The sequence below is a fragment of the Zootoca vivipara genome, chromosome 4, assembly GCF_963506605.1.
Source record: "Zootoca vivipara chromosome 4, rZooViv1.1, whole genome shotgun sequence".
Taxonomy (NCBI): Eukaryota; Metazoa; Chordata; class Lepidosauria; order Squamata; family Lacertidae; genus Zootoca; species Zootoca vivipara.
The window spans coordinates 75,714,443-75,729,517 of record NC_083279.1 but is presented as its reverse complement, the minus strand read 5'-3'; the positions used below and the strand labels follow the sequence as shown (position 1 = coordinate 75,729,517).

Here is a 15,075-nt window from a genome sequence, read left to right as displayed (position 1 = left end):
GTCAATAGGTACTTAAACTAAGTGCATAAGTAAAGAAGAAGTGTTTAGAACAGTGGCTTTAAAATGTTGATCTTTAAATAGTACCACCTTTATCTCCATTAATTACGACAAATGAAAAGAAAAAAATGCATTGTGGAAAATATATTTAGAAATGGACGTGATATTTAATGGAAAAAACACAAAAGACCATTGTTACCAAAATAAACAGTAATTGATCTAAAGCATCTAAACTCAATGCAGCTTGTCGTATCTTGTATACAGTGATTTTGAATCCAGTACTATATCTGGATGTTCAGGTAGTGGTTGTGCTTACGAGCACATTTTACCTGCTTAGATATGCCAGCTGCAGTCTTCCCTGGATTGCTAGCCATCATAATGAGAGGCATCCAGAATAGAGTACTTTAAGATTACTGTGAGGCAGCCTATGGAGAGTCAATTGAAACTTCCGCTGGGTCGGAAGGTGGCCCCTGATGTGTTCAGAAGCAGCACTGGGAACAAAATAACACACAAGTGAGTTTAGATGCCCATGTCTGTTGACATCACCCAAGAACTGAATATGAGGACCTCAACTATTCAGTTACTGTTTATTTGTGGTAACAATAATCTAGTATTTTTACTCCTGATTTTTTTTTTAACTGCTAAGGCATTTGGGCTTCCGACAACAGCAATGTAGACTGTACACCTGCTCCTTTGGAGGGAGTACAACCGTATTGTGAACAGGCAACTAACTAGCTGCCTTTTTTTTACCTTTAAAGACATGAATTGTCTAGTTTCAAGATACTTCAGATACCTCATTTTCTCATATAAACTTTGCTGTACTTTACGATCTTCTTCATAGGCCCTGTTCCAGGTATCTCTGATGACTGGAATGTAGTGAATGGTTATTCCTGGTGGCAGTAGCACCGCAATTTTCTGTTTCTAAAAGGAATTGAGAACCTGTGGTCCTCCAGATATTGCTGGACTACACCCCCACAATCGCTGACCATTGGCTATGTTGACTGGTGATGCTGAGAGTTGGAAGCCCAATAACATAGAATAAAAACTGGGCATATTGGTGTGATGTGAGAGAAGGCATTCTTTCATTGTCCCAAACTACGTAAGACTTTCAAAGTGTTACATAATTGACAGAGGGCCAATGGACTTGTTTAAATAGTGAGATATCCCCAATGATTGGTTCCAGTGAGCAGCCTAGTGGCTGTATTTTGACAACAAATTACAATAGTCAGGCATGGCCAAACTTGGCCCTCCAGATGTTTTGGGACTACAACTCCCATCATCCCTAGCTAACAGGACCAGTGGTCAGGGATGGTGGGAATTGTAGTCCCAAAACATCTGGAGGGCCAAGTTTGGCCAATCCTGCTCTAGGTGACCAGAACGTGAATAGCCATAACAGTCTTGGCTAGTGAGAAATACTCCTTAGCACAGATGCTACACACCCACACACAAAAACTCTCCCTGAACAGGTGAAGTATCCATCAATAGTGCCTCTGTACTATTGGGATTAAGATCCCAGTGATCAAACCTCAACTATTCCATTACTGATCTCAGATACTGATTTGACACCTATCTGGAAGGATGCTGTGGTTGATGGTATTGAAATATGTCCATGAGATTAGCAGGACTGCAGTCCTTTGTCCTTCCCATGGCACAGATCATTCACCAGGCAAGGTTTCGGTACAGGCACTAGGTCTGAAAGCAGATTGAATGGGTTATAATGTTTATCATGCATATGCTTAAAAAAACCAACAACTTGTAAGTCATATTCTACCCCAGATTCTAGGGTAGAAATGGTTAAACAAATAAAATAAAAATAGGATTTTGCCACATATTTAGCTCCAGCTAGTTAAAGACACTTAGATAATGCAAGCAGGAGTACTTTGGAATGATGTAAAGGTCATGCACAATTAATCATCCCAGTGCATATAATCTAAGCTTGGTAGAGCTAAGTGGCAGGAGATTTATATGGTTTAGACAAGTGCTTCTGAAACCCAAAGGCAAATCTCAAGTATTTTATTAAGCTTTTATTTGTGGAGAAACAAAGAACACATAAAATTTACATTCACCAAATAACAAGATTTGCGATATTGTCAAATTAAAAGGTGATATTGCTTCAAGAGGTGAAAGTGTTCCATTAGTCAAGGTGTGTATTGTTTGCTCCTAGTAGTTATGATTTATCAAGCCAGCAGGCGGGCTGGGGGAGAAATTTGACTTGGTTTGCATTTCTATCAGTTTTTCACTTTTCAAAACAATATGGGAACAGAAATAGCCATCTTTCAAAATTCACACTTATCTGAATTTTCTGATACAATTATTCAACCAAAAAATTGATAAATCCTTCCATCTCTAGTCAGCAGGTCGTGATATTATGATATCCCTTCATATATGTACTGACTGGGTAAGTCTTAACCTAATTAGCTGTAAAAATCCTGCCACCCAGAATGCCCGAGATGCAGCTATCATCCACTCAATCCTCCCCCGGATTGATGCCATCAAAATATGATCTCCCCTGGTCGGTTGCCACAGTTTCCCCAAAATGCTCTTAAATGATGCTGCATCTCAGGCATTATTGGGTGAGAAGATAGCCACTGAGTAATTCTTCAGTTTGACTTCACAGAGGAAAGAGAATGAAAGGGAAATGGGTAGAATTAATAATAGTGTTATAAATTGGATTCAGTTTTTTTTTTTTTTTAGGAAACGGTGAGGGAAATCCCTTTTAGACATGGTTCAGCAGGTCAATAATATCTTTCTAGAAAATTTTCTAGAAAACTCTTAGTGCTGGTATGGCAAAGAGTCCAAAATTGGGACATGTAATGACTTCCTGATCTTTATAATTTCATGGCAATATGGATACTTGTGCCACCTTTCACATTTGTGTGTGTGTGTGTGTGTGTGTGTGTGTGTGTGTATCAATTTATTTAAATTTATATCCCATCTAATTTTCAAAAGACATTCAGGGCAGCTAACAAAATCCTAACAATAAGATATAAAATAGTTCCTTCCCCCTCCAGCTACTTTCTCCACTCTTTTATCCTCTCTTGCTAGTGAAACTGAATTACTGAGTCACGAAATGAAAAACTGTCACCAATATGAAAAGTTTGGAAAGCTCTTCTCTGTGCATTGGAGGCATTCAAACGATTAGGAAACCCGGGTTACTTACAAATGAAATCACTTTTACTTCTGTGTTGTTACCGTATATATAATATCTGTTTAATGCCAACTATGGATAAGTCACTGTACATTCAGGGTTCCCCAAACTAAGGCCTGGGGGCCGGATGCGGCCCGCAAGGCTCATTTATGCAGCCCCCAGCAACCCCCGCCGACTGCTCTTACTGGCGCGGCGCGGCTGCCCACTTCCAGGTCGCCGGGAGTGTTGGAAATAGTTTGTGCGCATGTGCGCCAGTTCCGATGCACTTCCAGGCCGGAGGAGGCCCATGCGCATGGGCACAAATGATTTGTGGTGTTCTGGCAACCCGGAAGTGCGCTGGAAATCGCATGTGCGCACGCGTATGGGCGTGCACTCCCACGCGCTCCGGCCTGCAGCGCGATAGGCACTGGCAGCATCAGCCCTCGGCAAGTTAAGTTTGGGGACCCCTGCTGTACATAATGCTGAGGCGGCACAGTCTCTGCCTCGAGGGGTTGAACTTTTCAACAAATGGACAATACTCATTAGAACAAGAACAAATTCTGATATTTCAGGGGGAAAAACATATTTTTCATTACGCAAATACAAATTGATTGAATAGACAAACTGTTCTGCCCCCCCCCCCCGCTTTGTTCCTGATGGATCAGGAAATTGTCACTTTATTACAACTTTACTAGCACCTGATTCACACTGCTTGGAGAAAGTTTATCACGTGTGCTGCGGTTACTGGATACTTCTGCATGTTTATGAAAACACATGTTACATCACTAAAATGTTGGAGGGGTAAACTAAGAAGATCACAAAATGGTAGTGGTTGCAGAAGATTGCTAAGCAGTGTAATGGAAGGTTGGAGAGATGTAAATAGGTCCGAATACCTGGGTATGAAAATCTTGGATAAAGGAGCAGATTGCATAGTGTTGGGATACAGAGATGAGCAGTCATCACAGCTACTGCATGGACACATAACTTAGTGACATGAAGGACTTTGGGAACAAAGTACATATTCTTCCATGATTTGGCCAAAAAGTTAAATACCCTTTATGTTCAGTATACGATCAGATGGAGCTGCCCTTCCCATTGCTAGCGCTTTCCTGGAATGGGCTGGGATAGAATGGGAGCAATGCCAGGGCTTCACAGGTTCACCAAGGGGACTGTTGCCTTGCCCTGTCCCAGTCCTTCCTAGGTAAACGGCAACAGTGCTGGTCCAGAGATTAGCGCTAACTCATCACATGTAGCTCCACTGCTTTCATCTTTATATGAAATTGTATATTTTTATTTTATTATTTTGTTCTTAATTTTAACTGATTTTATCATTTGTATCTCTTTTGCGACTTCATTTTACACCCCTTTGAAACTATGGGGTTCAACAATATATCAGTTGTTTAAATAAGTTGAATTGCAGTACAGTGGTACCTCTACTTACATTCACCTCCGGTTACGTATCCTTCGGGATACGTACACAGCAAACCCGGAAGTATTTTCCCGGGTTTCGCCGCGTGGGCATGCACAGAAGTGCTCTACCGTGCCATGCACATGTGCAGAAATGGTCCCTCTGGTTGTGGAAACATCGGGGTCTGACCAGAGCTCTGGAACGGATCCCGTCCGCAACTGGAGGTACCACTGCATATTTTAAGTAAGTTTTATCATTGAACACTGCCTAAGAGTGTTGATGTCAAAATGTATTAATTTCCAGAGAGGGAGTTACTTTTAAATATTAAATTAGAAGAAAATTGTAGCAACTTTGGACTAATAGGATAGAATAGCTCTTCAAAATAGAATACTGTCCTGCCCATTCAGCCTGGTCTGGTTTGGGCAGGAGCAGCAGAACCACATCTGATGGGCTACATGAGGGAGCAGAACCATATAGTCCATTTAAGCTTCTTCCATCCCTAACTTCCTCTTTGTCTGGCTGTTTCAGCACTTTTCCTCCATCAATGGAGCACATTTTTAAAATAGGGAAATCCTGATTGCAATGGTAGGGCTGTGTGAGGAACTAGAAAAGCCAGTGCTGAACATTGATGAGTACTCAAAGGTGCCAGTATGGCGAAGTGGGATTCCCTTGATGGTTCTTGGATCTGGAGGATGCTACCCTTACTCTTGCAAAATGTTCCAAAATATATTTTATATTCTCTTTTATGACTTAGGAATTCTGAACTGCTTGCCAGTAAAATGCTTCTTTCTTTTAACAATAGTTAGTCAAAACATTTACCTGATGTATCTTAAATATTTTCATATTTTGCTTAAACATCTGATGCACTTTTACAATAAATAAAATTTTTCAGTATGTACCATTACAATGCAATGGAAGAATGGAGACCTTGTGAAGAGTGAGCATATGGTAACCAGATAAATCCATGTAAAACACGGATGAAATAATCTTTATTCATCAAAATTAAATACTTTTGAAATTTATTGCTACTTTTTTTAAAAGGTGGTTTATTCTTCCCCTTTAGGAATGGCAGAATTCTATACAGAAGAATGCAGGACTTGCTTTTATTGAGCTCATCAATGAAGGAAGGTAATTAATTTTAAAGCTTTTGGACAAGTAGTCATTTTGTATCTAATTCCTTTGGGTGATAATACTTTCACCATCTGCTCCAGGAAGACCAGAGGACAAACTATTTTAATTAAACAGTTTAACAGCAGGGAAGCTTTGCTTAGAAAATACTTCTCTAGTTAATACGTAAAATACTGAACTCGAATGTTTATTTATCTGAGAACAGCTATGCAATAGTTTAAAGTTGTTTTGAGATTTGAACCACCATCTTTAAGCAGCAAAGTCCACCCCACTCCAGATAGAATCTAAGAAACCCAATCTGCAAATCCATCTGCCACTCCATCTGCTTTGGAGTACCCTGCACATCATATAGTAAAGTGTATTTGTGCAGTTAATGACAGAGCACTATTTTTTAAAATCATAATTCCCCATGTTAGTTTGAAGTACTAGATTATAAAATAGATACTTTATGTATGCCAGTTTGTTGTGATGACAGTTAGGACTTTGGGTGCAATCCAGATTAATTATGCTTTAATTTGAATTATGTGGAATGTAACTTGAACTCTTAACTAAGTGATTTTAATGTTGACGCTACTGAATACTCTGTTTTAACCCCCCCCCCCCTTCAAGGCACCTTTTTTAGTTAAGCTGCCAAGAGGACTATTTAAATTTGAGTTTGCCATATCTACATATATTTATGTTGACCTATTGGAGTAGTATGTGTAATCTAATCATTTAGCTAAATGTAAAAAGTATCCCTTCTAAAAAAATGTTTTAAAGTCTATTTTTTTCTGAGGATATAAGATTAACGAGGGTGAAATGTAAGATCTCAAATTTATAAAACTTAATTTACAATCTCTTGTGTGATATGTTTGAATAGCACAGTAAGTGTAATAAGAATGAAATATGCCACTTTTGTAAATGTTTATAAGCTTTCTGAGCAAAAAAAATTATCACACTATTTTGTGTGTAGAAACAGAATAACCTGCACTGATAAATCACTTATATCCACATGGATTTACTGTAATCTTTGTGCCAGAGGTCAAAGACTGCACTAGAGTTTTATCGTCATTAGAAGTCTTTGGAAGTAAGAGCAGAATATACTTTAGCTAAGCAAACAAATGAAGAAAACTATCTCCCCCTTTTGCCCTGGAATATACTGGGGGCTTCTAACGTTTGTTAACGGCATGATTCCTTTGCATGATCTTGTCACATGAGACAATCAGATCTGTTGGTATATTTGATTCTATACTATAAGCACTAAACGAATCACAGTTTATTTATTGTGTGGATTTTTTTATGTATGGCTACATAATTGCAATAAATAAAATAATATATTTTCATTTTCTTAGTTTCTGATCAATAGCTTTTTGGGGGGGAAGTTGCTGCTTTTGCTGATGTGAGCATAAATGAATGAAAACAAAATCTCTGTAGTCATATTTTTCTAATGCATAGTTTTAACCAAAATACCTACCAGATCATATGCATATAATTATTGCTAAAAGACTACTTTTTTCTTTCCTGAGCTTTTGATATTGCCCTCCTGGTGGCACAGAGGAAATTGTTATAAATATTTATTCTTCTTAATAGCTAAAGTTTGAATGCAATTCATCAATCATAGCTAGAGAATGCAATTGTGCAGTTGTCAACAATTAACAGGACATAAACAGTTGATGAATGTGCAGTAGAATTAAAGTGCTCCCTTGAACAGCCTGAAATTATAAACTGGATCATTTAAAGGAATCCAACAAAAGGGCTTTATAATTAAAACAAAGCAAGGTTAATGGAATGTAAAATTGCATATAATTACTATGCATTTATGATTGAATTTTAAATTATGAATTGAAGAACACTGCAAAAGAATTTGTGAATTGGATTTGGAATCCCTTTCCTGTTGTTATTTTAATTTCAGTAAGGTTATGTAATCAAGCAAATCTTAGAAAAACCTGGCATCTTGCTTTATAGAATTAAACATTTTTGATTGCAAATTAGGCTAAACATAGAAAATTAGGGTTGGTTAAAAAACCCAAAAAAACAGTGTCAAGTATAAAATCAGTACAATGATCAGAGAATATTCCCACAGCTTTCAGCATGCCCAGTGGATTTGTGTTTTGTTTCATTACTTCTATGAACAAGTCATTTTTCAAACTGCCTGGGAAACCCCACAGAGTTTCCATGATTCTATGGATGAAGACCTAGATAAATATATAGGCGGTACTCTTACTTTAGGATATGGGCCAGGATCCAAATCTGGTTTATACAAGATGATGCAAAAATGAAATATGATGTATCTTCACATGCACAAATGGTACCAACCTGTAGCCAAGTCTTTGTCACTTATTTAGACCCAAATGCATAAATCTTGGGTCAACATTTCTAACCTTTCTTCTTTAAGAGCATTCTTTATCATTTTGACAAGTGCTGTAAAAAGTACATTTATTTAGATCTTTATGGTACAATCCTATACTAAGATGCAAGTCCTATTGAGTTGAGTGGGCTTATTCCCTGATAGGTGGGTATAGGAGTTACTTTGAAGTTAGAAGTAAATATGTTTACCACTAGTTAAAAAAAAACACACAAACACAAACACCTGTGCTAAGCATTGTTTGGATGCACATTCTATTTAATATTGGCAATTTGGCCAGTGTGAAGCTCTTGGGGGCATGTGCCATCCATAGAGCTGCCCATAAAATTGAATGAAAACAGCTTTGACCATCAGGAGCTTTTGTGTGCATTGATATCCTGCCCATGCACCAGAGCTTCGGGATTAGGTTGTATGTGTGTATTGCAGGTAATGTGGTCCAGAAGAGGCATGTGCAGTGGTGTAGTTTGCTCCAATGTCACATTTTAGAGAAGCATAGGCAGGTGACAAGTGAAAAGAAGAAGGAGCTTGTTTTCCACAGGCAACCAGTATTTTTCCTTTGGTCGACAATAATCCTAAGAGCACCTGCCAAACACTGTAGAACAGGGCTAGGCAATGGGTGGCCTTACAGGTGGTGGTAGAACTACAACTCCTGCCATTCCTGTTCATGACCAGTGCCAGATTTACGTATAAGCTAAACAAGCTATAGTTTAGGGCCCCACTCTCTTGGGGGCCCCAAAAAAATTAAAGGAAAGAAAAAACTGGGTGTAGATTTCCAAAATATAAGATAAAAACAAATAAAACAAAACATATATGCAGCAACAGTGTTTTGTGTTGTGTAGGCTCCTATGATGTAAGTAATGGGCTCTGTCTGTTAGCCTGCTCCCTAAAATATCACTGTTTTGCTCATTTCTATATACTGTATATAGGGTTGGGATGCGGGTGGATGCCTAGGGCTTGCCAATCAGAAGGTCGGTGGTTTGAATCCCCATGACAGGGTGAGCTCCCGTTGCTCGGTCCCAGCTCCTGCCAACCTAGCAGTTCAAAAGCACGTCAAAGTGCAAGTAGATAAACTGGTACTGCTCTGGCGGGAAGGTAAACGGCATTTCCGTGCGCTGCTCTGGTTTCGCCAGAAGCGGCTTTGTCATGCTGGCCACATGACCCAGAAGCTGTACACCGGCTCCCTCGGCCAATAAAGCAAGATGAGCGCCGCAACCCCAGAGTCGTCCACGACTGGCCCTAACAGTCAGGGGTCCCTTTACCCTTTACCTTTATATATAGGGTGCCTACATTTTGCATGGACTGGTTGCATATATTCAATACATAAAACAGTGACAATTCGTTGTTGACAAAGGACAGCTGGACATATAAAGGGCCCCAATACCTTTAGTAGCTTAGGGCCTTATCAGACCTAAATCCAGCCCTGTTCATGGCTATGTGGACTGGAGATGTTGGAAGTTGGCAGTGTTTTCTTCTGGCAGTATGCTGTGCCGACACCTTTTCCCCCTAGAAAATAGCACTGGAGGTTGGCATCCAACAACATCTAATTGGCCACAGCTTGCCCAGCCCTGCTGTAAGATCCCGGAGTTGAATGCCTGCATTCTATGCAACATGTTAAGAGATTGTGGCATAAACCTTGCAAACAGTGCAGGGCAGTCACTTTGAATCGTGTAGTATCTGAGGCCATACTTGAAGATAGGGCAGAAGACTGAATGGGCAGTAGTTAAAATTTGCATTTTTTGTGACAGCCCATTTTAGGCCATCATGTCTCATTATGGCACCAAAGTGCACATTATAAAGAAGGAAGCTTCTAGTAGAGAACAATACTTTTTCTGCAGCTTTGAATTTTTTTCCTGAAATGTCTTCCTTTGAAGAACAGATACACAAAGGCAGGATTTTCAAAGCACTCATCACTGGCTTAAATCTGCTTCTGCCGAAGTCTGAGATAACACATTTATTGTGTTCTGTTGGATCAGACTTTTAAGCCAGTATTAAGCACTTGCATTTCATCCAGAGAATAGAGTTGGTTTCTGTTTTGTTTAAGGGAAACTGAAAAGGGAGAAGAAGAGATGATTTCAATCATCCATGATTTTGTATAGTGGAATTTTAAAAAGTTTGTTTTGTTCAGATTGTCATTGGCAATGACCAAAAACCTATGCAATTATAAAAAGGTGTGATATGGCATTTATTTATTTATTTATTAAAATTATGATCTATCCTTTACCAAATGCTTCCAGGATGAAAATAAATAACATAGCTAAAACACTGTACAAAGAAGCAAAACCAAAATCAAATATGCATAGAACTGTTAATATCATCATTAAAATAAAGTAAAGTAACATGTTGAAATGAGGTAAGGATATTTACAGCTAACTGAATGGTATGGGAAAAGGTATTTGCTTGCTTTCTCAGGACATACATATTCCAAATAAAACAGTTGTTTATAACAACTACTACTTAATTATGGTAATAAGCTGGATATACAATTTATGTTGGTGGATTTTGTCTGATTTTGCAGATCAGTTTATTACCAAATTATTGTTTTTTCATGCTAATGTAAACAAATCCAGTTTCATGTATATTTACATTCTATGTATGAAATGTTTTTAATGAAGATACATTAAGACTGATTTCAGTTAACCTTTTTCTCCAGACTATTGTGTCATGCAATGAAGGACCATATTGTACGTGTTGCAAATGAGGCAGAGTTTATCTTGAACAGGCAGAGAGCTGAAGATGTACACAAACATGCAGAATTTGAGGTAAGTTCGGCAGCTGATAAAACTCTGATTTTTCTGTTTTCATTCTGCTAGCAATTACACTGTAGCCTTTCCCTACCTCACTTCCCACTTTGAGGTCCTGGTAGCTCCCCAAATCTGATCCAGAGGGCCACCCTGCATTCTTGCAGAATGAGACTTCCTCATCCTTTCTTGCCCCCTGTAACTCCATACACACTCCTCAAATCCAATCCAAACAGTTTCCAAACTCTTCAGAGCAGATTTGGGGGGCACATGGGGTTGCTGGGGAGAACAGAGGAAGGGGAAGTCCACTTGCATGCTGTGCAATATCACCCTGTGGCATTACACTCTACTTAAATAACTGATAATTTAGTCATATAATTCCAGTGGTTGCATTTATACCTTCCTCTTTTCAAAAAAACACTAGTTTTTTATTCTGAAAAATGCTGTGAAAATTCATTTATTTAGACTTCTGGTGTACTCAGAAGGCGGTCCCCACTGAATTCAATGAGGCTTCCTCTCAGGCAAGTAGTTTTAACTGGGATTATCAATGCAGTGGTCATTGATGCACATGTGCCCACCAGTGCCTTTCCTTGTGCACACAGCAGCCCCTCCTCACCCCACCCTTTCCTGTAATGCAGTTAGACCTGAAAGAAGACATGTATTGTAGCCAACAAAATACGGTACATTCTCAATCCTATGTGGTGTGGGTGTTGGAAGGGGTCACAGCCAACGAGGAAAGGCTTAACTTAACTGTCCCCAGCTGTGATTCACACCCCCCCCCAAAAAAAAATACCCCTGTGCCACAATTAGACTTGAAATAATTTTTTTTATTTGCTACATCACCCCTCCCTCTCTGTAATTAGGCTCACATATTGGTTCCAATAAAAGGTTTTGGTTACAGAATCATAGAACTGTAGAGTGGGAAGGGATCATGTGGGTCATATATTCCTGCCTCCTGAAATGCAGGAATCTTTTGCCCAGCTCATTGTCCCAAGAAGGTTGGAGCTCCTTGGTTATAGGTTTGCAACCTTAGGCTGCAATTCTAAGCACACTTACTAGGGAGTAGGACCTGTTAAATACAGTATAATTTATTCCTAAACTGGTGTACTGTCACTTTTGATGCACTATTGGGTCATACTAACTTTCAACCTCTGGAGGAATAGCAATAATCTATCATGAAATGTCACATAAGATCAAGGATAGAGGAGAGGGGATTTTGTGTGTGTGTGAGATGAGGTTTATTGGCAACATTTGGCCAGCTCTCTTCACTGCAGCTTTCTTACATGGTTTTGTTCTTTTCAGCATAGATTGAAAACAGAACTTTCCCTGATATTTTCTTTCGCAGTACTGTATATATAACCTTTACTTTATTCTGTCATCTGAGACAGCAGTCACTTGTCATATGGGATTGCAACAAATTTATTACGAAGCATATTCTGGATATTTTGAGTTTAGGTATTAAAAAAAAATTACATTTACAATTAAGTGTATGTCAGAGTGAGGTTTCATATTGCTTCAACAGTAAATAACATTTGATATTTATCAGAGCATCATGCAGTAAACCAAGATGACAGTAGAAGATTGAGTTATCTGCCCTTTGAAGAATTTGTTGCGGTATAAGATCTGTCAGAACTGTAGACAAAATGAGAATATTCAATTAGCTTCCAGCTTTAGTTAGCAAATACAATTTAGAATATTAACCAAATTCCCTTAAGGGAAAAACCTAAGTCAATTTTCTAGTAAGCAAACCAAGATCTTTCTCAAATGTGAGATTCTTCAAATTTTTCTGATCTTGCTGTTTCAAAAATACGATGCTTTGGACAGGCAGTATAAAACCTGTTATTTGAATTAATATTAAGAGATGTATTTAAATAACCATAGTTAGTTATGTATTTAAATAACCATAGTTATTCTCATAGTTAGAGATGGACTTCTAGACATACTTCTGAGTTACAGACTTTTGTGCCCAGAAAACTTGTTCCAGAAAATTAGGAGTAGCTGCACAGAGAAGAAGAAATCTGGAATTATCTTGATGTACCCTTAGTAGTCCTTGGACGCACATGCATATGTGGTGTAGTGGTTAAGAGCGGTAGACTCGTAATCTGTGGAACCGGATTCGCTCTTCCACATGCAGCTGCTGGGTGACCTTGGGCGAGTCTCTGAAGTTTCTCAGCCCCACCCACCTCACAGGGTGTCTGTTGTGGGGGAGGAGGGGAAAGGAGATTGTTAGCCGCTTTGAGACTCCTTCGGGTAGTGATAAAGCGGGATATCAAATCCAAACTCTTCTTCTTCTTTGAGTCCCTGCCTAAAAGGGCAATGCATGTGATTGTAACATTTCTAAAGTACAGCCACATTTCAGATGATTTTGATCTTTATATTTGTTCCTGTTTCCACATTTGTGCATGTATTTTTTAAATGAAAAATCTGCTAGATACAAAAGACTCAATTTCATATTTATTTCTTATATTGCTTTTGTTTTTGTTAACAATTATTCACTGCGTGAAAATCTTTTTTACCAAGTAAAACAGCTAAATGTATCCTTTTCACTAGCCTTTTCGATGCTGTAAAGGTACAAAATCTGTGTGGTTTGGTTTGACATAACTAGCTGTAGAAACTCTCATTTCATAAACGTTATTGAGAAAGTCCAATTACTGTATTCTAGAACCACAATTTCCACAGTTAACATTCATTCATTCTGTTAGCTTCTGTAATTGCTCAGAATGAAAAATGAACATTTGATATAACTGTCCAATGAGCTGATGAAATATTAACCTCATTACAGAAGAAGATCATTGTACTAATTGGTGCTTCTTGGTACAAGAAGATAAATTGAAAAAATAATTAACCCCACAATGTCTGTGCTCTCAAAATAAATTTAGCTAAACTTTTAGCATTACATAATGGGTAGAATATGCAGGATACACAAATATATTTGCATGCATGCACACACATACAAAAAAACACACACTGCTTAGTATATAGATATAGTTTACTGATTGATCAGTAGGAAGTAAACTTGGTTCTATTCTCCAATGTTTTGCCAATGGCCGTTTACTGGTGCAATGCTGGGGAGAGTTGGTTTGCAGTGCGGGCACAGCCTGGCAGGGACCATATTTCCTGCCTTGCACAGCCATTGGGGAATGCTCATGCCTCCCTCCATGGCCTCATGAAACACTGGGAACTGGCTGTTTAAAGTGGCCAATGAGAGATGGGCTGGGTAGCTTGGCTGCAATGCCAGACCTGGTGGATGCAATTCTCAGTCAAGTCCACCTATATTTCATATGAGGAAATTGCGCACGAGCCTCACAGCTCAGTTCATTATGGGAATTCCCACCCTGCATTGTTTAGTCCTGCCTGAAGGTGAGTGGGAATAGAATACTTGTTCGCCATATTCAACACCAGGGAAGGAACCCTGAGGATCATCTAGTCTGGTGGTTTTCACATCTAGTCTGGTCACATCCTTTTGGCTGATAAGGCATTGATTTGGATCCTTAGTCCATTGGGTACTCTGCTGAAGGGGTCCAGGAGGGGGTATCTCTGTTCAGGAGACACGGGACACAGGGCCCAATGGGACATAGAAGCCTCCCAAATTGACAGGCCTGGTGGGATTGCCCTGGTTTTATATACGTTATAGGATCACCCTTAACTCAGGGTCGACCCAGCCAAAATAATCAGCAGATGGGCTGGTTGATCCTACTTACACAGTGCCTTTGCCACAGCCTACTGACATTTGTAATCAATAAAGTTTTGGCCTATTTTCAGCCAACACCAATGTCCTGTGTCTTTATTTCCTGGCTCTCTCCTCATGCTTGTCACGTGCATACTGCACTTGGGTCCACAATGAGTGCTTAACTTTACTTTTATTAAATTGTAATCTCGTGTGGGTGATAAACTGGTGCTCAGCTCAGATTGGGCATTCATATACGAGCTGGAGCCTCCACTCTTCATGGCTCTCAGCTAGCTTACTTGCACATGTCCATCCTCTCGAGTAACCTCATCATCTCCTCTACTCCTGTTGGGGGAGGTATGTGGTGGGACCAAGAGCCAGGCAGCTGCTGTGGGGATCTATCCTGGGACAAATGTATCCAAATTCACTGGCTTTTAGGGATCAGTGGCAGGGTGGTGATCTGCTGAAGGGTTCTGTGCCCCTTGCTCTTCTGGTGAGACATCAGCTTTGAAGTTTGAACAAGAGTAAATTCTGATTTACTCAACAGTCACCAAATGTTGATACTACAAGACACCATGGGTTTCCGCTATGGGAATGCACTGGAACAAACCTCAGGTTTGTGCCAGGGCTGTCCCACCCCCATGAGACAAGGTGAGGGGATCACCT

At 39.4% G+C, this 15,075-nt stretch overlaps 1 protein-coding gene across 9 annotated transcripts in view; it reads left to right on the top strand.

The window, feature by feature from the left end:
• NBEA (neurobeachin) overlaps positions 1 to 15,075 on the top strand; it is a 354,996-nt gene that overhangs the window by 139,784 nt on the left and 200,137 nt on the right. For all 9 annotated transcript variants that reach the window (XM_035114666.2, XM_060273784.1, XM_035114659.2 and 6 more), the window contains 2 exons: positions 5,596 to 5,660; positions 10,655 to 10,763. In XM_035114666.2, the coding sequence (XP_034970557.1) occupies positions 5,596 to 5,660; positions 10,655 to 10,763 (174 nt within the window). The remainder of the gene's footprint in view (positions 1 to 5,595; positions 5,661 to 10,654; positions 10,764 to 15,075) is intronic.